General features: G+C 40.0%; 1 protein-coding gene and 1 pseudogene across 1 annotated transcript; both read right to left on the reverse strand.

Moving 5' to 3' along the window:
• Nucleotides 1-11,370: 11,370 nt before the first annotated feature.
• Nucleotides 11,371-12,497, reverse strand: LOC118923773 (vomeronasal type-1 receptor 4-like; annotated as a pseudogene).
• Nucleotides 12,498-20,148: 7,651 nt separating this feature from the next.
• On the reverse strand, nucleotides 20,149-23,279 carry LOC130680223 (olfactory receptor 2G3). Its single transcript, XM_057490492.1, is given in 9 exon segments — nucleotides 20,149-20,255; nucleotides 20,258-20,417; nucleotides 20,420-20,781; nucleotides 20,784-20,855; nucleotides 20,858-20,947; nucleotides 20,950-21,026; nucleotides 21,028-21,148; nucleotides 21,440-21,590; nucleotides 23,076-23,279. Coding segments are annotated over 9 exon segments (1,344 nt in total).
• Nucleotides 23,280-27,789: the final 4,510 nt, after the last annotated feature.

A 27,789-nucleotide genomic window follows, 5' to 3' on the forward strand; every position in this document is an offset into this window, starting at 1 on the left:
TGTGGTGGATGATGTTGATGGACTTTCGAATGTTGTGCCATCCTTGCATCCCTGGGATGAATCCCACTTGGTCATGGTGTACGATGGTTTTGATGTATTTTTGAATTCGGTTTGCTAAAATTTTGTTGAGTATTTTTGCGTCTACGTTCATCAGGGATATTGGTCTGTAGTTTTCTTTTTTGGTGGTGTATTTGCCTGGTTTTGGTATTAGGGTGATGTTAGCTTCATAGAATGAGTTTGGGAGTATCCCCTCCTCTTCTATTTCTTGGAAAACTTTAAGGAGAATGGGTATTATATCTTCCCTGTATGTCTGATAAAATTCCAAGGTAAATCCATGTGGCCCGGGGGTTTTGTTCTTTGGTAGTTTTTTGATTACCGCTTCAATTTCGTTGCTGATAATTGGTCTGTTTAGATTTTCTGTTTCTTCTTGGGTCAGTCTTGGAAGGTTGTATTTTTCTAGGAAGTTGTCCATTTCTCCTAGGTTTCCCAGCTTGTTAGCATATAGGTTTTCATAGTAGTCTCTAATAATTCTTTGTATTTCTGCGGGGTCCGTCGTGATTTTTCCTTTCTTGTTTCTGATACTGTTGATTTGTGTTGACTCTCTTTTCCTCTTAATAAGTCTGGCTAGAGGCTTATCTATTTTGTTTATTTTCTCGAAGAACCAGCTCTTGGTTTCATTGATTTTTGCTATTGTTTTATTCTTCTCAATTTTATTTATTTCTTCTCTGATCTTTATTATGTCCCTCCTTCTGCTGACCTTAGGCCTCATTTGTTCTTCTTTTTCCAATTTCGATAGTTGTGACATTAGACCGTTCATTTGGGATTGCTCTTCCTTTTTTAAATATGCTTGGATTGCTATATACTTTCCTCTTAAGACTGCTTTTGCTGTGTCCCACAGAAGTTGGGGCTTAGTGTTGTTGTTGTCATTTGTTTCCATGTATTGCTGGATCTCCATTTTGATTTGGTCATTGATCCATTGATTATTTAGGAGCGTGTTGTTTAGCCTCCATGTGTTTGTGAGCCTTTTTGCTTTCTTTGAACAGTTTATTTCTAGTTTAATGCTTTTGTGGTCTGAAAAGTTGGTTGGTAGGGTTTCAATCTTTTGGAATTTACTGAGGCTCTTTTTGTGTCCTAGTATGTGGTCTATTCTGGAGAATGTTCCATGTGCACTGGAGAAGAATGTGTATCCTGTTGCTTTTGGATGTAGAGTTCTGTAGATGTCTATTAGGTCCATCTGTTCTAATGTGTGGTTTAGTGCCTCTGTGTCCTTACTTATTTTCTGTCTGGTGGATCTGTCCTTTGGAGTGAGTGGTGTGTTGAAGTCTCCTAGAATGAATGCATTGCATTCTATTTCCTCCTTTAGTTCTATTAATATTTGTTTCAGGTACGTTGGTGCTCCTGTATTGGGTGCATATATATTTATAATGGTTATATCCTCTTGATGGACTGAGCCCTTTATCATTATGTAATGTCCTTCTTTGTCTTTTGTTACTTTCTTTATTTTGAAGTCTGTTTTGTCTGATACCAGAATTGCAACACCTGCTTTCTTCTCTCTGTTGTTTGCTTGAAATATCTTTTTCCATCCCTTGACTTTAAGTCTGTGCACGTCTTTGGGTTTGAGGTGAGTCTCTTGTAAGCAGCATATGGATGGATCTTGCTTTTTTATCCATTCTATTACTCTGTGTCTTTTGATTGGTGCATTCAGTCCATTTACATTTAGGGTGATTATTGAAAAGTATGAATTTATTGCCATTGCAGGCTTTAAGTTTGTGTTTACCAAAGGTTTAGGGTTAGCTTCTTTACTATCTTACTGTCTAACTTAAGTCACTTGTTGAGCTATTATAAACGCGGTCTGATGATTCTTTATTTCTCTCCCTTCTTATTCCTCCTCCTCCCTTCTTCATATGTTGGGTGTTTTGTTGTGTGCTCTTTTTAGGAGTGCTCCCATCTAGAGCAGTCCCTGTAGGATGCCCTGTAGAGGTGGTTTGTGGGAGGCAAATTCCCTCAACTTTTGCTTGTCTGGGAATTGTTTAATCCCTCCTTCATATTTAAATGATATTCGTGCTGGATACAGTAGTCTTGGTTCGAGGCCCTTCTGTTTCATTGCATTAAGTATATCATGCCATTCTCTTCTGGCCTGTAGGGTTTCTGTTGAGAAGTCTGATGATAGCCTGATGGGTTTTCCTTTTTAGGTAACCTTTTTTTTCTCTCTGGCTGCCTGTAATACTTTGTCCTTGTCTTTGATCTTTGCCATTTTAATTATTATGTGTCTTGGTGTTGCCCTCCTTGGATCCCTTGTCATGGGAGTTCTGTGTACCTCTGTGGTCTGAGAGGCCATTTCTTCCCCTACTTTGGGGAAATTTTCAGCAATTATTTCTTCAAAGACATTTTCTATCCCCTTTTCTCTCTCTACTTCTTCTGGAATACCTATGATTCTTATATTGCTCCTTTTCAATTGGTCACTCAGCTCTCTTAGAATTCTTTCATTCCTGGAGATCCTTTTATCTCTCTCTGCATCAGCTTCTCTGCGTTCCTGTTCTCTGTTTTCTAGTCCATTAATGGTCTCTTGCATCTCGTCCATTCTGCTTTGAAGTCCTTCCAGAGCTTGTTTTATTTCTGAATTATCCTTCCTTAGTTCTTGCATATTTCTCTGCAAGTCCATCAGCATGGTTATGACTTTTGTTTTGAATTCTTTTTCAGGAAGACTGGCTAAATCTATCTCCCCAGATTCCTTCTCAGGGGAAGATGTAGCAGATGCTGAAGCTGTCTGGGTTAGTCTTGTCTGGATCATATTTTTTTGCCTTTTCATGTTGACAGGTGCTATTGACTTTCAGCTGGGAGGGCCAAAATTTTCACTTGCTACTGGCCTTTCTTTACTGGGACAACTGCGACCCCTAGTGGCTTGTGTTGGGTAATTGCGTGTAGAGTGGGTCTTTGTGTCTTGCCTGGCCGGAAGGGAGAAATTTCCCTTTCTGTGGGCGGAGTTTGTCTCAGGCTGCTTCTCTGCTTTCGCAGCGCCCGGTGGGGTAATGGATGGGGGAGCTGCTTGACTGTTTGCCTCCGTGAGGGGTCTCAGAGCTGTTGCCCAGGGGGTTAGTGCACCCGGTTTTCCCTGGAGTTTTCAGCTGCTGTACTGTGACCTGGGTTGTTTCCGTCAAGCTGTTAAGTCCCTGTCCCTTTAAGACTTTCAGAAAGCCCCCGCTTTTCTTTGTCACAGGGGCATCAGCTTCGGCACCCGCTCAGAGGTCTTACTCCCTGTTCCCCCAGTATCCAGGGCCCCCTGGGCACGTACTGTGTCTGCGCTCTGGCCCGGATGGCTGGGGCTGGGTGTTCGGCAGTCCTGGGCTCCGTCTCCCTCCCGCTCTGCCTACTCTTCTCCCGCCAGGAGCTGGGGGGAGGGGCGCTCGGGTCCCGCCTGGCCGGGGCTTGTATCTTACCCCTTTCACCAGTCGCTGGGTTCTCGCTGGTGTAGCTGCAGTCTGGCCACTGTCCTGCGTCTTCTGGTCTCTCTTTTAGGGCTAGTTGTGTTTGTTGTATTTTCAAAAGTATATATGTTTTTGGGAGGAGATTCCCACTGTCCTACTCATGCCGCCATGTTGGCTCCGCCTGATTTTTTATATTGTTTTGTTCTTCTCAATTTTATTTATTTCTTCTCTGATCTTTATTATGTCCCTCCAGCTGCTGACTTTGGGCCTCATTTGTTCTTCTTTTTCCAGTTTCAATAATTGTGACTTTAGACTGTTCATTTGGGATTGTTCTTCCTTAAATAGGCCTGGATTGCTATATACTTTCCACTTAGAACTGCCTTCACTGCATCCCACAGAAGTTGGAACATTGTGCTTTTGTGGTCATTTGTGTTCTTACATTGCTTGATCTCTGTTTTAATTTGGTCATTGATCCATTGATTATTTAGGAGCATATTGTTAAGCCTCCATGTCTTTGTGAGCCTTTTTGTTTTCTTCATACAGTTTATTTCTAGTTTTAAACCTTTGTGATCTGAGAATTTGATTGGTAGAATTTCAGTCTCTTTGAATTTACTGAGGCTCTTTTTGTGGCCTAGTATGTGGTCTATTCTGGAGAATGTTCCATGTGCACTTGAGAGGAATGTGTATCCTGCTGCTTTTGGGTGTAGAGTACTGTAGATGTCTGTTAGGTCCATCTGTTCTAGTGTGCTGTCATTGCCTCTGCATCCTTACTTATTTTCTGTTTGGTTGATCTGTCCTTTGGAGTGAGTGGTGTGTTGAAGTCTTCTAAATGGAATGCATTGCATTCTGTTTCCTCCTTTAATTCTGTTAGTATTTGTTTCACATATGTCTGTGCTCCTGTGTTGGGTACATGTATATTTATAATGATTATATCCTCTTGTTGGACTGACCCCTTTATCATTATGTAGTGTCCTTCTTTATCTCTTGTTACTTTCTTTGTTTTGAAATCTATTTTGTCTGATACAAGTACTGCAACATCTGCTTTTTTCTTCCTGTTGTATGTATGAAATATCTTTTTCCATCCCTTGACTTTTAGTCTGTGTAGGTCTTTGGGTTTGAGGTGAGTCTCTTGTAAGCAGCATATAGATGGGTCTTGCTTTTTTATCCACTCTATTACTCTGTCTTTTGATAGGTGCATTCAGTCCATTTACATTTAGGGTGATTATTGATAGATATGTACTTATTGCCATTGCCAGCTTTGGATTCGTGGTTACCAAAGGTTCAAGGTTAGCTTCTCTACTATCTTACTGTCTAAGTTAACTCACTTTTTGAGCTATTATAAACACAGTCTGGTGATTCTTTATTTCTCTCTCGTCTTATTCTTTCTCCTCCTCTCTTTATATGTTAGGTGTTTTATTCTGTACTCTTTTGTGTTTCACTTGACTGCTTCTGTGGATGGCTGATTTTACTTTTTGCCTTTAGTTAGTATTTGGTTGTTCTGCTTTCTTTGCTGTGATTTTAGTTTCTCTGGTGACATCTATTTAGCCTTAGGAGCACTTCCATCTATAGCAGTTCCTTTAAAATACCCTGTAGAGGTAGATTGTGGGGGGCAAATTCTGTCAACTTTTGTTTATCTGGAAATTGTTTAATCCCTCCTTCAAATTTAAATGATAGTCTTTCTGGACACAGTATTCTTGTTTCAAGATAATCTGTTTCATTACATTAAATATATAATGCCATTCTCTTCTGGCCTGTAAGGTTTCTGTTGAGAAGTCTGATGATAACCTGATGGGTTTTCATTTGTAGCTGATCTTTTTTCTCTCTCTGGCTGCCTTTAATACTCTGTCCTTGTCTTTGATCTTTGCCATTTTAATTATTATATGTCTTGGTGTTGTCCTTCTTAGCTTCCTTGTGTTGGAAGATCTCTGTGGACTTCCATGGCCTGAGAGACTCTTTCCTTCCCCAAATTGGGAAAGTTTTCAGCAATTATTTCTTTAAAGACACTTTCTAACCTTTTTCTCTCTTCTTCTTCTTCTGGTACCCCTATTATGCAAATATTGTTCTGTTTGGATTGGTCACACAGTTCTCTTAATATTCTTCCATTTCTAGAGATCCTTTTTTTCTTTCTGCCTCAGCTTCTCTGTATTCCTGTTCTCTGATTTCTATTCCATTAACAGTCTCTTGCACCACATCCCATGTGCTCTTAGGTCTTTCTATAGATTGTTTCATTTCTGTTATCTCCCTCTGGACTTCATCCCTTAACTCTTGCATATTTCTCTGCAGCTCCATCAGCATGGTTTTGACTTTTATTTTTAATTCTTTTTCAGAAATATTGGTTTTATCTTTCTCACCAGGCCCTCTCTCTGGCATTGTTTGAATGATTATGGACTGGACCAGGTTCTTCTTCCTTTCCATGGCAATAGAAGTGATTGCCGGCAAGTGGCATGTATGTCAACTTGGAGAACAAAGTCCCTTCCTGCATGCTGTTCATCTTGCCCTTCTCTGCCACCTTTGACAGTTACCCACACACAGGGAACAGTCTCAGGGTTAATTCCCTGAGCTTCCATGAGTAGGGTGGCCCTCAGGATGGTATAGGTCACTGGAACGGGTTGAAGTCACATGGTGTGTGTTCTCCTGTGAGAATGGCACCTCTTCATGCCTTCCAGACTTTGCACTGGCTTCCTCTGTGCCAGGCAGCTGCACACTGGTCTCAGACTCTGGGTCTGGTCCAGTTAGCTGCACACAGGGAGAAGACACTGTGTGGTTACTGTGGGCTGGGCTGCTCCCCGACTGGTCTGCAGCAATGGTGGATCAGCCGGTTTGCTTACAGTGCTGGTGGGGGGGAATGAACAGCAGGCTGCTTATCACCATGAGGTGGCTTCAGAGTTGTGTTGCCAACCAGGGGGTGAGGGTGCCTGAAATTCCTTAAGATTCCCATCTTTTTTGTTGAGTGTGCTGGGATGATTTTGTCCACCTGTTAAGCACTTGTCTCTTTATACTTTTAAAACCCCCATTTTTCTTTTGTCCCAGGAGAGCCATCTGTGGGTACCCCCTTGCAGTCTCCATCTTGGATTTTACTTTTCTGTTTATCCAGTATCCAGTACACGATGCAATGTGTGTCTATGCTCCTGGTGCTAGTACTAGGGCTCATTATTTAGCAGTCCTGTGCTTCCACTCCCTCCCTACTCTGATTCTTTTCCTCCTACCAGTGAGCTGGGGTGAGGGGAGTGCTCAGGTCTCACCACGTCACAGCTTTGTGTCTTATCCATTTCATGGGATGCTGAGTTCTCACAGATGTAGATGTAGCCTGGCTGTTGAACTGCATCTTCTGGTCTCTGTTTTAGGAATAGTTGTATTTGCTGTATTTTCATATGTTTTTGGGAGGAGATTTCCACCACCCTACTCATACTGCCATCTTCATTTTTTCGATATTTGTTTTTTTAATTATTATGTGTCTTGGTTTTGTCTTCCTGGGGTTCCTTTTGTTAGGTGATCTCTGGCTTTCATGACCTAATTGTCTATTTCCTTCCTCATATTGGGTATGTTTTCAGTAATTATTTCCTTAAAGGGTATTCCTATCCATTTGTCTTCCTCCTCTTCTGGTACACCTATTATGCAAATATTGTTCCATTTAGAATTGTCACACAGCTCTCTTCTTATTCTTTCATTCCTAGAGACCCTACCTTCTCTCTCTTTTTTGGCTTCATTGTTTTCTTGCTCCCTAGTTTATAAACTATTTACAACTTCTTCAACCTGTTATAGTCTGTTAGTAAATCCCTCCATTGTATGTTTCACTTCAGACACTGTACTCTTCAGCTCTTAGTGTCTCTTTTGCATATCATCTATCTTTTTGTTCAGGTCCTCCCTGAAATCTTGAATAATTAACTGAAGATCTGTGTGCATGTTCAGGACTTTTACTTTGAAGTCTTTATCAATAAGATTGGTGATTTCAGTTCCATTCAGTCCTCTTTCTGGTGTTTACTCTTATAGTTTTGTTTGGAACAAATTTCTCTGTCTCATTTTTTCAGTGTTTCCTGTGGAGTAATAGGAAGTTCATGAAAGAGGTGCCCTCTAGTGCACAGAAGCTCAAGACACTACACTTTCCAATGCAGAAGCTCCCACTGTTAGCATGCAGTGAGTGGGGCACCTTTCTGTATTGCCTGTAGAGATCTGATTTCAGGTGGGCTGTTTGCTTCAGCCATGACTTTGCAATCAGTGCAGAAGTCTCTGCTTGAGTTGCTGTGAGTGGGGCTGCCCTCTGCCTGGGCTGCAGCAGTCGTGGGGTCCACAGGTGAGCAGGATTGGTGGGTGATGGATATGTTAATAATGGGGCTGTGCACAGGGCTTGTATTGCTAAGATATAGATAGAAACTTCCAGAGGGCATGAGGGGATGTTAGGACAGGGTACAAACTCTTGGAATGTCAGAGTCTGCATGAAGACTTTATCATTTGAAAGCCACGAAAGTAATCTGTTCCTGTTTTTCCCATGGGACTGAAGCATGGCTTGCTAAGATATAGACAGAATCTTCCAGAGGGCATCAAGGGACTACTGGAAGGGACATAGACCCTTGGAATATCGGGATCTGCGTAAAGACTTGATCCTTGGAAAGATGCGAGATTCACCTACTCCTGTTGTTCCCATAGCCTGAAGGTGCTTTTCACAAATACTGTTTTTGCATAGTATAGTCCTAGTTTAACCAAGCATATAGCACACATAGAGCTCTGCTTTGTGTCTCTGATAATAATCAACACATGAAAACCTTTGATAGTATGAAAGGTTTAAGATTAATCATGCCCTATGACTTTCTGCACTCTTGTGATTTGCACCTGTGGTATATTTAATCATGATATAAAGATTTGAAAGCACATAATAAATGTGAGACAGAACAGAGGAAAACTGTCTTCAGCTCTGAGCACTGACGCCCTTGCCCTCTTCTCTCTTGCTGTAAAGTAAGGTGTGGGGTAATCCTTCATCCATCATCTCAGGGATTGTTGGCCATTCCCAGCAAGGACCAGCTCCATCTGGGAGGGAGGAGCTCCTGGGGCTGGCTCCTGCATGCAGTTCCCTGGCTGGGGCCAAGAAAGCTGGGAGGGTCTCCCTGTGCCTAATGAGCAACAAAGTTTGGCACCACTGCTGGGCCAAGTGGGCTGGCTGTCAGCTGGTTGCACGGAGAGGGAGAAGCCTCAGCACTGTGCTGCTGGAGAAGTCATGGGTGGATCTACCTTCCATCTGACCTGCAGGAATGTCAGGGGCTGCAGGTGGTCGGAACAAGTGCATGCCGGGAGGAAGGAACTCCTGGGGCTAGCTCCCACGTTCAGTTCCCTGGACAGGCCAAAACAAGGCTGTGAAAGCTGGGAGGGTCTCCCTCTGCCTACTGGCAGCCCAGTCTGACCCCACTGCCAAGCGAAGCAGGCTGTCCACAGACCATGTGCCTGATGTACAATCTTATGTTGGTTTCAAATATACAACACAGTGGCTTGACTGTTACCCATAGTATTAAATCCTCATCCCCACCAATGAAGTTACTCTCTGTCAAAATAGGAAGACATTACAGAATCTTTGGCTATATTCTCCATGCTGTACTACCATCCCTGTGATCAACTTATGTTATGATTGAGAATTTTTGTTCCCCTTTATCCCCCACACCCTTGCCACCCACTCACCCAACCCCTCCCCCATGGTAACCACCAGACACTTTTCAGTGTCTATAAGTCTACTGTTTTCTTCATTTTGTTTTTTCTTGTTTTTAGATTCCACAAATAAATGAAATAATATTATTCTGATATTAAGCTTTATAAGCTCCTTACATATTTTCAATATTAACACTTTATCAGATGTATGATTTGCAATGATCTTTTCCTTAACTGAACTATAGTTGATATACAATCTTATATTGGATTCAAGTATACAACACAGAGGTTCAACAGTTGCCCATGTCATTAAATGCTCACCCCCACTAGTGATGTGCAATTATCTTTTCTCATTCAGTAGGTTGTCTTTTGATTTGGAAGATGGTGTCCTCGACCTCGACTGTGCAAAATTTTTCAGTTTGATGTAATCTCATTTGTTTTTTTAGTTTTTGTCGCCCTTGCCTGAGGAGACTGGTCACAAAGATATTGCTACAGCCAACAGCAAAGAGTTTATCTTCTAGTAGACTTAGTCAAAGAGTTTTATAGTTTCAGTTTACATTGAAGTCTTTAGTCCATTTTAAATTTATCTTTACATATGCTCCAAAAGTGGTTTTAAGGTCATACATTTTCTACCCCATACACTTTGAGCTACATAATATTGACAGGCAGTCTCTTTCATTACCATTGAGGGATGGATAATGTATTGTTTGTCTTACATTTTATTTTAATAATGAGTTAGTTTCAAATATATTTTCCAATTTCCAAAAACATTGCAGTTTCTCATTTTGTTTTAAATTGCTGTTTTATTTCATAGAGGCAGAGAATGTATTATGTTACATTTCTGCTTATTTCATTAGAAATATTTATTCCTCCCATACTGATGTAGGCATTTTCTAAATGTCCCATGTTTCTAAAGTTATAAATGCACACGTGAACAAATGCTTATTCTCTAATTTGTGGTTAAAAATAAATTTTAATGTGTACTTTAATTAAAAATTTTTATTACATTGTTTAACCATATTTTGTTGTTCATAATTTGTTCCCTAATGGGTGTATGAAATATTGAGAGATTTATACTTACATCTTTCATTTAAATCATGGATATGCTCACTTCTCTTTATAATTCCTCCACTTACACATTTGGGCTACTTTTTCCACTGGCAAAATTTTAGGGCATATATTTCTACTCAGTAATCCAACCTCTTTTCATTATTAGCATACCCTCTCCCTGACAAGTACTGTACTAATTTTTGTCTCCTATTTTACAGATAGCTAATTTTGCTTTCCCCAAATTAGTAACGGTCTCTTGTCATTTTCCCTTTTTAGTTTCAGCCTTTGAATGCTCACATGCATTCATTGTTCTATTGTAAAAGGAATGTAACTGAATTTTATTTCTCTTCAGTTAATACCTGTTTTCTAGCTCCAACTCCCAATGTTCTCTGTGCCCAGGAGCCATGGAACAGAAAGGTCTGGCTGGAAGATTCACACATGGGCTGAGAGCAGCTGCACTTTCAGCATTAAGCTCACTCCCTTTTCAGTAATCCAAAATTCACCTTATATGTGTTTGAGCATAGTTCTTAATGAAAATAAAATATTCCATTGAGAATTTCAGTCATTTTCTTACATAATTTTTCAGGTTTTCCAATATGCAATATTGTGATATATGGGAATTGCTAAATCTATTTCATAAAATATTTGCTGACACAAAAGTATACTTTAAAAAGCAGAATGAAAATTATGAAACACTTCCTATGATGCAAGCAGATGCAAAGCTGTGCATATGGAGAGTAAAGTGTGGGTTTCATAAAGTAAATTAGAATGAATAATACATCTGTTTTTTTGGGACCCTTTATTACTATTCATGGGGCAAAGGAACTTTGGTTAAATTTACACTTGCATCACTTTCTGTGGATAAACCAGATATGATTGTCAGCATGTTGTAAATTCAAGTATTGACTTTAAGTTCTGAACTATATAACACTGCAGGTATCAAACCCTTTGTTCAAATGAATCTATCAAGCATAACCCTGCAAGTATAGTTACCGGAATTGAACCCATGGATATAGCATATTAGAGAAGATCTCTTAAAAATACAGACATCCAAATAATCATAATGGATTTCTGAGAAATTTTGGGGGAATTATGTGTGAATTCCTGGGAATCTTTTTAGGAAAGGTGAAAGAGTGTCCTATCCAGGTGGAACTGTCTTCTATATTTTTTACCCATGAACCTGATAATTTACCTCTCTATGTTCACTGAGCTGGATGGTTTAAGGAATTCCCATAGTAAAAATTATAACTAGTTTTGCAGAATTTTACCTTCCTAAAACTGTGGGGTAGTATATTCCAATCCATGCCCTTTGTGTCAGAGAATTGTGGGAAGATGTCAAGCCTTTGAGGGAAATTGTGGAGAAGACTTATTCATCTTTGCAAAAGCACAGGTCAGAAGGGATTGTCTGTTATTATTTTTGATCAGCACAAAAGGACAGATTGCTGGATAACAAAAGGAGAGACAAACTATGACATTCTCCAACCCTTGTACATCATGTCTATAACTTATATAAATAGTAAGGCAGCTGTTGGTCCAGGAAAAGAAAACAAAGCAGCTCACCAGGGCCAGGATCGTGTGGGTGGCCTTGGCTTCAGGAGAGGCTCGTGGGCAGAGGCTGGTCCGGTGGATGTGCTGGACTGTCCTGCGGTGTGTGAAGAGGAGCCTCACCACATACACACTGGCCCAGATCATGAGGAACATGCACAGGACATCTTGTATGACCATGGAACCTACAAAGGCATGTCTGTGGTGTCTATCAGAATTTTTTCCACTACAGTACTTCAGAGAATATCTATACCCAACTTTAGTGGTGTTGTAGGGCGCCACAACATTTACGATGACCCAGATGCAGATCAGCATGTTGACGATCCAAAAGAGAAGGAAAGCAGGAAAAATGCATGTGGAAATTTTGGGCTTGAGCCATGCCCACCTGGAGTTGCTGGGAGTGATCATTACGGCCTGAAACATACTCAGGAAGGACGTCGTACAGAGGGAAAGACCCCTGGTGACTCTGTACATGTAGAGCACTGTCTTACAACCAGCGTCATTCAGAAAATTTCTTACTCCAAAGGAATGCATTATTTCTGGAATCCCAGTGAAAAGAATTTTCAAGATATTAGCTAAGGTTAAGTGGGTGAATATCCAGTCTATAGGCTTTGTGTGGGGCTGAAATAAAAGGGTGTTACTTTGTAACACGAGTAGCAATGTATTCCCAATAAAACCAATTACAAATAGAGAGAGGAAAAATATGAAAAATATTCCCAAAATAGTAGCATTTGAAACTACTGGTTTCATTGGTTTCTTCTCAGATATACTCTTGCACAGTCTTAAAAGGGGCACAAAATTGTTGGTAGTCTTGAGGGAAATAACAGGGTTTTCTGGAGAGTACATGAGTTGTGGTCACTCTTCAGTAGGATGTGGAAATGGTCTGTAACAATAGGCAGAAAATGAATTAGCTCTAGAGGCATATGTCAGGATTATTGTTACTTCAAAGGAATATTTGGGTTGAGATGATGCATGCCTTGTTTATAAAAACATTAGTGTAATCTATTTTATGAGAAATAATTTGAATTTCTTGGACAAATTTATTCATTAAAAGCAATGTTTTGGATTTATATAGATTCTATTTAAGTTGTACATATACATTCTAAATGTTATTAGAAAACTGAATGCACTTCAATTTTGTCATGAACAACAAAATATTATTAAGGGATTTCAATGCACATTATTATTACATTTGTACATGACATGCATTACCATTGTTGTCACTCACCAGAGGAAGACCCATCCCCAGAGTCGCACATGCATCCTGATTCTGTGACCTCCTTTTCCTGACCCTTCCTCTCACTCTTCCCAACTCCAAGATGCTTCCAGTGGACACAATGCATATCAGATCAGCTCACAGGTCAGACACTGACTGCATCCTCCATCTCTGCTCTGAAAATGCACTTAATCGTTTGCTCTATCCTGAAGTCATTGCTTCCCTACAACTCTTTTAGTGGATTCTTTCTCTCTCAAGCTTCTTATCCCTTCAAGCCTCTACTGGGAATGTCCTCTTTGATCCCCAGCACTTCCAGCTAGTCCCCCGTCACTCCAGCTTTGAAACTCTTGTCATCAGTCCACAACATCCACCACTGTCTTTGCAAAATAATCTGCTGACACCAAGTCACTCTGCTCTATAGCTCTTGACTTTCTGTGACTCTCCCCAGCTCAACTTCTGTAGGGTTTTTGATACTTGTCTGCATGCAGACCATCTGTGAAATCCCTCACCTCTCACACTTGTGGTCTCCTCTCTTCCAACGCGCTTGTCCCCTCACCTCATCCACTCTTTCTCTTGCTGAAATACTCATAGTTTTCATTTACCAGTATTGCACAGTTGGCATTTCAGCAACAAATGCTTAAACTGTGTGGGTTCAGATATACATGGATTGTCTTCAAGAAGTATATCAGAAAAAAATTTTAAGATTTGTAACAATTTGAAAACCTTGCAGATGTATTGTGTAGCCATGAAATATATGAGAAAATGAGTAAATATATATCATCAGTGCATGGAATATAAGTAGATTCTAGTCTATTTTATCACTGACTACTATAATTATACTTCAATCTATTAGTAGGAGTTAAAATTTATTAAAATGTAAGCACAGAACCACAACACACACCTGGTACCATCCACAGTCAAGAGAAATGTAAACAAACATAGAGATGACATTATGTAATTACAATTACATTGCAAATGTAAATAAACAGAGAATGCTAAATAAAAACTGCTTATAGTGAAATGTAGTGCCTGTTGTAACACGGTAATAATTTCTTTGCCATCTCCTGTCTCTGTTGAGGTGACCTCAACTGTTAGGAATATCCTCTGAAAGCACCAGGTGATGCTCATCACTTCCATCTCACCAGGAAATTATGTGTCACATAATTTCATCTCTCTAGGAAATTATATGTCACAGTAAAAAGTGATCTCTTGTGTTTCTCATGTATTGTTCATGGTTTTTAGTGCAATACTGTAAACTTTGAATAATGCACGGACCCTAAGAAGTGCCATAGTGGTACTGGAAGCACTAAACAGACAGACAAAAGTCATGATATTGCAAAAACTTTGGATTGTTTAATATGCACTGTCAATTGAGGTCTGCAGCTGAGGTTGTCCAGCATTTCAAGGTAAATGTCTCCATTGTTAGGACCATTGTAAAAAAAAAAAAGAGGAATTTCATGAAAACTTTGCCTCAGCTGCCCTAGGAAGTGCAAAAAACTAGCACTTTTTGTAAACTACCTTTTAACCTCATTTTGAAAATGCAGCTTTTGTGCAGGTACATAAGTCATCCCTATAGACACTAATGTGATTTGAGGAAAAACCCCACAAAGTCATATCTGACAATTTAAATAAAAGGAAAGTTTTAGAGCTAAAGCTGGAGAATGTAATGCCCAGCAAATAATGGTTTGATAATTTTGTTTGGCTTTAAAAATATCAACAGGAGAAGCAGGTTCTGCCAGTTACAGGCAGCAGATGAGTTCCCAGACACCATGAAGGAAATCACAGAGGAGAAAGAATATTGAACAGGTTTCTAATGCAGATGAAAGTGCTTGTTCTGGGAAAAAATGCCACAAAGGACATGTATTAGCAAGGAAGAGAAGCAAGCACCAGGATTTAAGGCTGGAAGGGATAGGCTGACTCTACTCTCTTGTACACATCTGTGATAAGGACTGCTGTTATGTATAAATCCAGCAGCCACTGAACCAAGAAGGGAAAAGATAAACAGCCACCAGGTTTTTAGTTATACAAAAACAAGGCCTGGACAATGGGAATTCTTCTGGATTGTTTCCACTGATGAGCTGTCCCTGAAGTCAGGAAGTACCCTCCCACAAAGGGACTGCCCTTTAAAGTTCTTTTGATGTTAAATAATGCCCCTGGCCACCCAGAGCCCCATTAGGTCAACACCCGTGTCAAAGTTTCCTACTTGACCCCAAACACAATGTCTCTAATTCAGCCTCTAGTTAAGGAAGTCATCGGAACCTTTAAGGATCACTTAAGAATGACTGGGATAGGATGACAAACAATGGAAAGTGGAGATTAAAAACAATGAATTCTTAAACAAAAGAAGTTGAACGTAAAGAGTGTAAGTTATTACCATGTAGGGAAACAAATGGAGAAATGAATTAAAAATCAAAATTTCAAGATAACAGTCATGAAAATACAAAGTAGAGGAGGAAGAAAGGGGAATACATGATAGAAACACAAAAAAGAAAGGTGGCAGGAACAGAAACAAAAAACAAGGCAAGGTGAGACCGAAACAATAGAGAAAAAATTAGAAGAATATAGTTGAATATTACTAAATAGAAAAATTTCAAAATATTTTAGACTGAAAAAATAATACATGAATTAAGAAAAGTAGTTAATTTGCCAAAGAGGCAAAAGAAACTATAAACTGGAAGGTACCAACATGAAAAACTGAATGATTGATGAACAAATTGGATTGGAAATATAAAGGAATGAGTATTAAGACAATAGAGGGGACAAAGTACACGCATCAGAGATGGAAACAGGAACTGAAAATCTCCCTGAGACGCAGCGCATCACATGAGAGGCCGAGCCTGGGAGCAGCGGGGGCAGGGGAGGGGACACTGACGGAAGGGGCGGCCTCCCAGCACTAAGGGGGGTGGGGTGCGCAGCAGGACACCGACAATGATGGACACGCAATATGTGAAATAGGACAAAAGTGAGAATTTCACAGGTGTGGGTAGGAGGAGGCGCTGAGCAGAAGGCACTGGACAGGACAAGGGAAGGCTGACACGAGGGGAAACAAAGTATATAAAACAAATGGGGAAACAATCACCCACTGGCACAGCTAGAGCTCCTGGGCTGGCATCAGTCACCAGCCAGGTCCCGGGGTCCCCAAGCTTTCCTGCTGCCCCCAGAACCTTCTGGAATGACCAGGACCCCAGTTCTCCCCATCCCTCCACCCTCTGGGTACTCTGTGTGCACAGCCCCCTGGGGTCAGCGGGCTCTCTCCCCCCACCTCATAATGTGGCCTGGAGCTGGGGGTGTTTTCTCCTGGCCCCTCTTGTCCATCCATTTGCAAATGAGTTTCCAGGTACCAGTGTGTTTAATGCAATGAAAGAAATGACCCCTCACAGGTTATTAGGTTGATATAAATGCTTTAGTATTATGTTAACTAGTTGAAAAGAATGCTAATTCGGACATAGTCTGATTATTGATCTGTTGCATAAAATATTTCCATATCTTGCATAATCAAACCTATTGGTATATGAAAATGATATATTTTACATCATTCCTTTTACTTGTTCAACATACTTCCATTCCACGTATGCACTAAAAGGGTGATGTAATGTAGTATAATATTACACTAAAAATCATTATTGATCATGCTATTTTACATATATGAAATTTTTTGTAATATATGTTATTTTACTTGTGACACTGACCTAAATAATTCCTTCTGAAGTAACTCTTCAATAATATTGTTTGTAAGAGAAAAATGGGAATCACTATATAAATTTACACAAACTTGTAAAAATAACATACAAGCAATATTTTACTGGAAACGCACCTTAGAGAAAAGCAGCTCTTTATTTTTCAAATAAGCTTGTGAATTTGAACTTGGGAATACTACATTAGAAAATATTATGTTATATACATATCTATTTATCTATATATATATATATGAAGTTTCAAATGAATTAAAAATTATATAGAGAATTTCCTTGAATTTTTTGTTTCCAAATTCCATTATTGTTCCATAAAATTACTTTCAATGACATTAATTAGATCTTCCAAAAATAGATTTAGAAGAATTATACATAAAAGGAAAAACAAACAGGAAAGAGTCAGAATGAAAGTAAACTTGTTAAATTTTTTAATTTCAGAAAATTAGGACACATTGAAGAGTTACGTTACATAGTAATGAGTGATGATAAGTGATGTGTAAAAGTCATTAAAGAGGAAGGGAAAGCATTATAGAAAAACTGTGTCACAGAATGTAAAGAAGTGAATGAAGGGAACAAAATATAGAAGAAAATAAGTAGAATGGAAACACAGAAAGAAGGAAGTATCAAACCTGGAGGATAGGAGGAAAAGCAGGGAAGAATTCAAGAGGAAATTAAAAATGGAGTTTCAAAAACAGCAAATAAATTAATCAGAGCAGTGAGAGTAAGAGATGAAGAGAAATGAAGTCAGGAGACAGCACAAAGAAATAACAGAGAAGAGATGAGAGAAACAGAATAGAGAACAACAATCAGGAAATAGGGACAGAGGCATGTGGGTGTAGGAACAGGTGGGGAGGAGGCTGACACGGAGCAGAGGCAAAGCAGGGAGTATACAAAGAATTGGAAAGAAAAAAGTATGGGAAGTGCATTCTTGCAAAGATGCCCAGATTGCTCCCTTCACGCAGCAGCTGCAGACACAGGGGCACTTACCGATCTGAGCCCCACGAGCCAGGTCAGGGGACGCCTCTGATGGCCACAGCCAGACCCGGGAGCCTGGATCCAGGTTATAAGACGAGCAGAAGAGCGGGTTTCTCCCTCCCCACGGACTGCAACCCTGGTTGTGCACAGTGAACTTTCTGATTTGTCCAGAGGAAGAACAAATTACTCTCTCAGCTGCAGAGGGTTCTCTTGATAAATTTAGAAGTGTTTTGAAGTAAAGTCACCACCTGAGGTCACAAACATTTCTTCCTACATTGGGTGAGAAGTGATTACACAGGTTCTATAGCAGTAGAGGAGAAAGTGAACTTAGACGACTAATTGTTTTCAGTTGCTAGAAAATAAAAGTTTTTATTGCTCCAGTCAAAGTACAGTCTTCCAGAGAGTAACTTCTTTCCTCTGAGGCTTCTATTGATCCATAAATTATGGTGGAGAAAACAAGTCTCAATTGATTTAATTAAAAAGGAATACAAATGTTAGGATCCAGGGTTAATAAATGAAAACTGAATTTTTAATTAATACATAGTGACTTCTATAACCAATACAACTAGATAATTTAAGCGATTTGTTCCACGGATTTTATTTTCCTTTCTGGAATTTAATACAGATGTTGAAGATTAAATTTTGTAGTAAACCAATCAGCCTGAAAAAATGAAACTGATATTCATGTAGTGCCCAGACCAGTGAGATAAGTGCTGGCTTTAGATTTCTTTATACAAAAATATCAACAGAGCCAATGAGTTTCTGTTTAGAACTTGAGTTAGCAGATTCTGGTCCCATGTTATGACATCTGGGGGAAGGACGGTTTCCTCCCTGTTCATACCCCTCCAGGATCCCCTTCTTAAATATACACAGGCTTCCAACCCCAATACATCAGACCTGAAGGTACTATCTCTTATCTCAATTAATCAATTGACAGCCATTTACCAAGTGTCCAATTCCCCATGTCCAAGGTTTTAAAAGTCAAGGACAATTCACGTGGCTAAGTATCATTGATAAGGTAAAACTCTTCAGCTTTTGGCCATGCATCAGTGAACACAGAGACACAAATAATGTTTTAATTGGACTCATATTTTTCAGTGACATGACCATAATATTTAACATGTTGCAAAATAAATTTAGGATGAAAAGGTTTGCTGGTAGTGGCAAGAGAATCTGTATTTTCAAAGGTGTGGTCAGGAGGGTCCCTGTTTAACGGTGAGATTTGAGCCGAGTCCGAAGGAGATGAGGGCATGAGACTCAGGGAGTCTGGGAAGCTGCATCAGGGACAGGGAGGAGCACATCACCTGGGGAGGCCAAAGGGAGTGTTGTGAGGACGGTGGGAGGGGCTGCAGGTGGGTCATGCGCAGTTTAGGCAGCCATGAAAAGGTTTTTGGCTTTTATTCTGAGACACACTGATGGATGTTCCATAATTTTTGCAAATTGTGACCCACAGAAACCCACCTTCTGTTTTTACAGAATCACTCTGGCTACTGTCTTGATCTTAGAGTGTAGGGTACCAAGTGTAGAGATCAAAGTGCAGTGTGGACATGTTAGGTGAAGTTTCTATTATATATTCAAATGAAGATGTCAAGTAAGCAGCTGATACATGATGCTGGAGTTGGAGGAAGTGTTTAGATGGTTGAAAACCAAGTTACTGGAGTAAAGTACGAAGGAGGGACTGTGGACAGAGCAGACGAGGGGAGCAACGCCAACATGTCAGCGGAAGATGGGGAGGCAGAGTAGGAGCAGTCAGTGAAGTTGGAGGGGAAAGACATACGTCAACCCTGGTGACAAAGTGAATAATGTTTTTTCCAAAGGAAAGAATGAGCAACAGTACATGATATAAATGTATGAAAAAATATAGAGATGAGAATAACTTGGGGGTTAGCAAAAGGAGGAAGAGAGGTCACCACAAGGCAGTTTGCAATGCTGCAGGAATCCTGCTGTGGTGGACTCGTAGGGATGGACGGTGAGCAGTAGAGACCTGGAATGGAGATAACTTTTCAGGGGAGATTTTCTGTGTCTACAGAGGGAAACAGACATGTGGGGTGGCATCTGGAGATGATGGAGAATCATGGCAGTACTTTTTCTAAGTAAAAATAGAACAAAGAAAAACATGTTTGCTTTTTTGGAAACATGTGTTCCAGTCCTCTACCCACTTTTTAATCAGGTGGGGTTTGTTTGTTTGTTTTGCTGTAGAGTTGTATAAGTTATTTATATATTTTGGATGTTAACCCCTTATTAGATAAATCATTCATGAATACAGATGGCCAACAGGCACACAAAAAAGATGCTCCATATCGTTAATCATCTGGAAAATGCAAATCAAAACCACAATCACCTCACACCAGTCTGAATGATCCTATCCAAAAGATGAGAAACAACAAGTGTTGGTGAGAATGTGAAGAAAAGGGAATGCCCTTACACTGTTGGTGGGAATGTAAATTGGTGCAACCACTATGGGAGGCAGGTTGGTGGTTCCTTAAAAAACTAAAAATAAAATACCATATGACCCAGTAACTCCACCTGCAGGAATTTACCTGAAGAAAACAAAATCTCTGATCTGAAAAGATGCATGCACCCCTATGGTTACTGCCACATTACTTAACAATAGTCAAGATATGAAACAGGTACATCCCCAAGCTGTGTCTCCTGTACTTGCCTCACCACTTTTCCAGTTCTTTACCTCCCCCACCTGCTCCTTCCCCATCATTCTCCTGATTTCTTCACATCCTTGTTCCTAAGCATGTAGATAAGAGGGTTGAGGGTGGGTGCAAGGATCATGTAGAGCACTGCGAGTGCTTTGCTCTGGTCCTGGGAGTAGTTGTCCTTTGGCTACAGATAGAAAAACATAATGGCCCCATAGTAGACTGAGATCACTATGTTAGGTGGGAGGCCCAGGTCCCAAAGGCCTTTTTCCTTTCCTCTGCTGAGCACGTTTTTACTACTGCCCTGAAAATGCACATATAAGAGGTCAGGATGATGAAGACAGGCATGCCTAGGATTACTAGCCAGATAATAAACATTCTGGACTCTGTTCAGCCAGTAGCCACACAGGAGAGTTTGACAATGAACAAGAGTTCACAGAAGAAATGGTCCATATGCTGGTTTCCATATCAAAACAGCACCATTGACACTGAGGCATATAGAAAGGAACTGGCAAATCCAGAGGACCAGGAAGCTGCTGCCAGGAGGTGGCAAAGCCTGTAATGCATGATGGAGGCATAGCACAGAGGCCACCAAACCACAAATAGAGGTCAACTGCCATCACTGCAAAGACCACACACTTGGTGGAGCCAAGTGCCAAGGCCACTCAGTATGGACCAAGCAGCCAGCGTAGCTGAACTCCTTGTTGCTGCCCCACATGTTCGCCAGGATCTGGGGAACAATACTGGTGGTGAAGCAGGTTGAGCAGAAAGGTTTCTGAAGAATAAATACATGGGTGTGTGGAGGCAAGCATCTAGAATAGAGAATAGGATGATGGCCACATTACACAAGGGTTATGGTGCAGAATGTCAGGACAAAGAGGAAGAGTATCAGCTCCACCTCAGGCTGCTCAAAAAAGCCCACAGAGGTGAAATCCCCGCCTGTGCTCTCGTGGGTCACTTCCACCCCTCTTCAGCACCTATCATCAGGGGAGATCCCATACCATCCAGAGTGGTATTTAAGAATGAGTGGGTAATTAATATGTGTAGTGGATTCACTGGACAAGCATGGTCCTTATATGTGGCCTAGTTTCTATTTTGTTTGTGTTTCCTCTTGTCCTTTCCAACATATTACCCCTTCAGCTGGATGAAAATTTCAATAGGCTCATGACCTCATAATAAAAGTATTACAAGCGATTTCAGTTATAAACAGAATGTAAATTCATTAATTTGACAGTCCAATCCCATGATACTAAAAACCTCGGGTCCTCATTCCACATTCAGCCTTGTCCTTTCCCAAGATAAGCCTCCTTCCAGGTGAACTTTTGGGCTTGAGGGAGGGGCTGTGAGCAGCTCCCCTCTCTCCATGCCCCTTCTCCACCAGCATGTCAGTGGTGACCACAGGGTCCTCCTGTTTGAGCCATTCATAGAGGCAGGGAAAGAATTACCAAAGGCCCTTTCTTCCACAGTCTGAGCCTGGCAGGTGTTTAAAGAACAGACTCTTCTCTCCTGAGAAATGTGTGGGTTTTTAGAAGCCTCCACATTGGAACGAGGGACATGCAGATCCCCAGCCTGAGCTGATGCATCTCCTTCTGAGGCAGCTTACATCACCTTTTGTTGCCCCTGGGGACCCAGTATTCTCTCCCAGTATTGTGCTTCTTAATCCCTTTGTCCCTGTGGTGGTCCTACTGAATTAGACTCAGAACATCCCCACCCACACTCCCTGAATGGTGGCCCTCTATGATGCACAGCCCATTTCACATTTTGTCTTAAAACCATTGCAACAGCCAAGACTTTCCTGGCTCCACCACTGTCTCTAGTGTTGGCTCTTATCTTGTCCCCTGGAAGTTCCATCTGGGCTCATTCTGCCCCTTTCCAAGTATAATATGCATTTACTGAAGCCTCCAAATAGCTCTTTTTTTCCTTCACCTGAAGGCCCCTTGAGGTGAAGGGGAAAATACTTCAAAACGCTCTTTCCTGTTTAGAGGGGATGGTTTTGGACTAAGACAACTACTACTCCAAATGAATCTTCAGGAATTCCCTCTCTTCCTCTCTACTATCTTGACCCTAATTTTTCAAAAAGATGAAACTACGTTAGTTGGATAGGCCAAGAATCATAAAAGCAATTTTAAAATACTTTTCTGATGAATTCCAAATATGTTTGACTTTTTAACACTCTCTTTAAAGTTTGAGGATTAAGAGGTAGAAAATATGGAAGAGTAGGAAGACAGGGAAAAAACCTCCTCCCATATACACACCAAGGAAGCAAATACAGCTAACACTGAAAACCACCTGAAGACTGCAGAACAGACTGCCTATGCCTGGGGAAGAAGACAAGACCACACAGAGAAGGGTGAAGGTTCAGAGCCAGTATCCACTGGGACCCAAGCCTTTTCCCCATTCCAGCCCACAAACAAGAGAAAGAGGAATGGAGTGGTGGGGGCGGGCACCAAGTGCTCAGGAATAAGGCACACCTGACCCTGGAGATCTGATAAGGGGACAGGAGTGCACACAGCATTGATCTTTAGTGATTAATGGAGCTGGACACCAGGGAGAGTTGGAGAACTTTTGGAGGCAGAGACTGCAGTCAGTTTTGTAGGACAGGCACACTCTGTCAGTCACATTGAGACCAAACGCAGAGGCAGCAGTTTGAAAGATTCACCAGTAGCAGGAAGTATACTAGTGGGGCAAAAGTTGGAAGGAGTTCTCCCTGGAGGAGAAAGGTCAGGTGGACAGGGCTACCCCAACCCTCCCTCATGAAACTTGTCAGGAGCTCATGGGAGCCATCCCCAAATGCTCCAGCTCCCTCACTGATGGCTCAGCCCCTTGGTGCACTTCCCTGCGCAACTGCCCTCGCCACTGCCTGCCTGGCCGAGGAGTGGTCAGCCCTTCCTACCTGGGCAGGTGAAGGGAAACTTTGATGCCTGACAGGTAGAGGGAGGCCTCCCCAGTTTTCTGGGCCCTCCCTCAGCCCAACTGATTGGGCTTCTGTGGTAGTCAACTCTAAACTCTCCAGCCCCTCGCTGGTGTCTCGGCCCTGCATTGTGCTCCTCTGGACACCCACCCTGCCCACTGCACCAGGCCCCAAAGCAGCTACCATTGCTGGCCTTCAGCCAGGGGACAGCCTCACCCACAATGAATACCAGCAGAAGTGCCTTACATCATACAAAGGGCACACTGAGGCAAGCTATCAGCCTCTTTTGACAGGGATCAGCCACTGCCCACAGACAGGCAGAAAAGAAGCCTCACCCACAGCCTACCAACAGTGACTGGGGCTCCACAACAAAGGAGAACCAGACACAAATGAGCAAAGCTCTAAGCTCCTGGGCACCACAGGATGCCTTCTTCAGAAAGCCATCACTTTCTAGACCAGGAGGCATAGCTGATCTATTTAATACAAAGGATGAAACACAGAAACCCAGGTAAAATGTGGACGCAGAGGAATATGTTCCAAAAAAGAACAAGATAAAACACAAGAAAAGGCTAAATGAAATGGAGATCACCAATCTTCTTTATAAAGATTTCAAAGTAACAGCCATAAACATGCTCACTAATCTGCAGAAAATAATTGATGATCTCAAGGAGGACTTCAACAAAGAGATAGAAGATTTGAAATAGAGCTACTCAGAGTTGAATAATACAATAACTGAAATGAAAAACAATGTAGAGAATTAATAGTAGACTGCTGGAAGCACAGGAGACAATCGATGAGATAGAAAATAGAGAACAGGAAAACAAACAAGATGAGAAACCAAGAAAAAATTTTCTAAAAATGAGAAGATGCCAACATAGCTACTGGACAACTCAAAATGAAACAATATTCACTTAATATGGGTCCCAGAAGTAGAAGAGAGAGACAAAGGATTAAAAAAATGTCTTTGAGAAATAATAGCTGGAAACATCCTCAATCTTGCAGGAAGGAAATACACACCCAATCTTGGAAGTGTAGAGAACCCCTAACAAAATGAACTCCAGGAAATAACACCAAGACATATAGTAATTAAAATGGCAAAGATTAAAGATAAAGAGAGAATCATAAAAACAGCAAGAAGGCAGACAGTTATGTGTAAGAGAAACTCCATTAGACTATCAATGGATTTCTCAGCAGAAACTTTATACTCCAAAGGGGAGTGGCATGAAATATTCAAGATACTAAAAGGAAGAACCTACAACCAATAATTCTCTACCCAGCTAGGTTATCACTGAGAACTGAAGGAGAAATTAAAAGATTCCCAGGTAAATGGAAGTTAAAATAATTCACCACCACTAAAATGGCCTGACAAAATATCATAAAGCTGCTACTGTACATGAAAATGTACTTCAGCCTAAATACTTTTCATCAGTGAAAATAAACCTACAGTTAAAGTAATAGACTAATTACTTACTAAGTAAGTTTTTAAAAAGAGTAAAATCAACTAAACACAAAATAAGGGATACACAAACAATGTAGATTAGGACATCTTATTCATAAAGTGTGGAGGATGAAAAAGAATAAAAATGTAGTACTTTTAGGTTGTGCTCAAAATAGAGTGCCTATCAACTTTGTATAGGTAATTACATATTTAGGAAACTATCCATAAACTTTATGGTAACCACAAACTTGAAACCTATAATAGATACAAATTTTTTTAATCCAAGCATAACTTACACTAAAGAAAATCATCAAATAATAATAAAAATGTATAAGACAGGAAGTACAAAGACACAAAAAACAAGTAATAAAATGGCAATAACTACACCATTTATTGAAGAGACATTTTCCCATTGCATATTCATGGCTCCTTTAGTGTATATTAATTGATCATATATGTGTGGGTTTACATCTGGGCTCTCTATTCTGTTCCATTGATCTATGGGTCTGTTCTTGTGCCAGTATCATACTGTTTTGATTACCATAGCTTTGTAATATAGCTTGAATGCCAGGAGCATAATGCCCCCAGCTTTGTTCTTCCTAAAGACTGCTTTGGCTATTCAGGATCTTTTGTGTTTCCATATACATTTCAGGATTCTTTGCTGAAGTGCATTAAAAAATGCCATTTGTATTTCAACAAGGATTGCATTTAATCTGTACATTTATTTGGGCCAGATGGCAATTTTGACAATATTAATACTTCCTATATGTGAGCATGAGATATATTTCCACTGATTTGTGTCTCCTTCATTTCCTTTCATCAGTATCTTATAGTTTTCAGAGTACAGGTGTTTTACCTCCTTGGTTAGATTTATTCCTAAGTATTTTATTCTTTTGGATACAATTGTAAATGGAATTATTTTCCTGACTAATCTTTCTGATAGTTCATTGACAGTATATAGGAATGCAACAGATTTCTGTGTATTAATTTCATATCATGCAACTTTGCTGAATCCATTTATTAGTCCTAATAGGTTTTTGGTGGAGTCTTTAGGGTTTTCCATGTATAATAGTCATCTTCAAATAGTGAGAGTTTTATTTCTTCCTTACCAATCTGGATGCCTTTTATCTCTTTTTCTTGTCTGATTGTCATGGCTAGGACTTCCAGGACTGTGTTGAATAATAATGGTGAGCCTGGGCTTCCTTGTCTTGCCACTGATCTCAGAGGAGAAGCTTTCAGCTTTATGCCATTGACTATGATGTTAGCTGTGGGTTTGTTGTATATGGTCTTTATTGTGTTGAGGTATATTCCTTCTATACCCATTTTTGTTGAGATTTTTTATCATGAGTGGATATGGAATTTTGTCAAATGTTTTTTCAGCATATATTGAGATGATCATATGGTTTTTATCCTTCCTTTTGTTAATGTTGTGTATGACATTTATTGATATATGAATACTGTGTCTTCCTTGCATCCCTGGAAATATTAGCATTTGGTCATGATAGATGATCCTTTCGAGGTATTTTTGAATTTTGTTTACTAATATTTTGTTCAGAATTTTTGCATCTATGTTTATCAGGGATATTGGTCTGTAGTTTTCTTTTTTGTGGTATCTCTGCCTGGTTTTGGTATTAGAGTGAAGCTGACCTCTTAGAATGAGTTTGGAACTATCCCCTTCTTTTCTACTGTTTGGAATACTTTAAGAAGGGTGGGTATTAGCTCTTCTTCAAATGTTCAGTAGAATTCAACTGTGAAGCCATCAGGTACAGGACTTTTGTTTGTTGGGAGGTTTTTTTTTTTATTACCAACTCAATTTCTTTAGTGATATTTGGTATGTCCAGATTTATGTTTCATCCTGGATGAGTCTTGGAAGACTTTACTTCTCTAGGAATTTGTCCATTTCTTCTAGGTTGTCCCTTTTATTGATGTAATTTTTCATAGTATTCTCTAACAATTCTTTGTATTTCTGTGGTGTCAGCTTTAATTTTTCTCCATTTTCATTTCTGATTTTATTTGTGTCTTTTTCTTAATAAATTTGGCTAGGGGTTTGTCTGCTTTTATTTTCTCAAAGAACCACCTCTTGGTTTCATTGATTTTTTTCTATTGTTTTCTTATTCTCTATTATATTTATTTCTGCTCTGATCTTTTTTATGTCACTCCTTATGCTAACTTTGGGTTTAATTCATTCTTACTTTTTTAATTTCTTTAGTTGTGAGTTTAGACTGTTTATTTGGGGCTGTTCTTGTTTCTTGAGGTAGGCCTGTATTGCTATATGCTTCCACCTTAGAATGGCTTTTGCAGCTCCCACATATTTTCAACTGTTGTATTTCTGTTTTCATTTATCTCCATGTACTGCTTGATTTCCCCTGTGATTTGTTCATTGATCCATTCACTATTTAGAAGCATGTTGTTTAGCTTCCATGTGTTTTGAGGTTTTTCTTGTTTTCTTCATGTAATTTATCTCTAGTTTCATACCATTGTGATATTAAAAGATGCTTGGTACAATTTCAATCTCTTTTAATTAAATGAGGCTCTTTTTGTGCCCTAATACGTGATGTATTCTGGACAATGTCCCATTTGCCCTTCAGTAAAATGTGTATCCTGCTGCTCTGGTGTGAAATGTTCTGTATGTATCTGATAAGTCCATCTGGTCTAATTTGTCATTCAATGCTTCTCTTTCCTTATTTACTTTCTCTCCAGATGACCCGTCCATTGATGTAGCTGGGTGTTAAAATCTCCTAATATGATCTTGTTCCATCCATTTCCCCCTTAAGTATGTTAGTATTTCTTTTACACATTTAGGTGTTCCTATATTGGATGCATAAATATTTATGTTATATCCTCTTGTTGGACAGATCCCTTTATCATTATGTAATGTTCTTTTTCTCTCTTGTTACATTCTTTGCTTTTAAATCTATTTTGTCTGATACAAGTACTGCTACTCCTGCTTTTTTCTCATTATTTGCATGAAAAATCTTTTTCCATCCTTTCCCTTTCAATCTAAGTACGTCTTTAGGTCTGAAATGAGTCCTTGTAGGCAGCATATAGATAGGTCTTCTTTCTTTGTTCATTCTGCCACCCTGTTGTCTTTTGATTGATGCATTCAGTCCATTTACATTTAAGGTAGTTTTTGATAGGTATATACTTATTACCATTGTATTGTTTTCTGGTCGTTTTTGTAGTTCCTTTCTGATCCTTTCTTCCTGTCTTATACTCTTCTAAAGTTATTTGATGATTTTCTTTAATGTAGTCATTGGA

The sequence above is a fragment of the Manis pentadactyla genome, chromosome 13 (genome assembly GCF_030020395.1).
Source record: "Manis pentadactyla isolate mManPen7 chromosome 13, mManPen7.hap1, whole genome shotgun sequence".
NCBI classification, from domain to species: Eukaryota; Metazoa; Chordata; class Mammalia; order Pholidota; family Manidae; genus Manis; species Manis pentadactyla.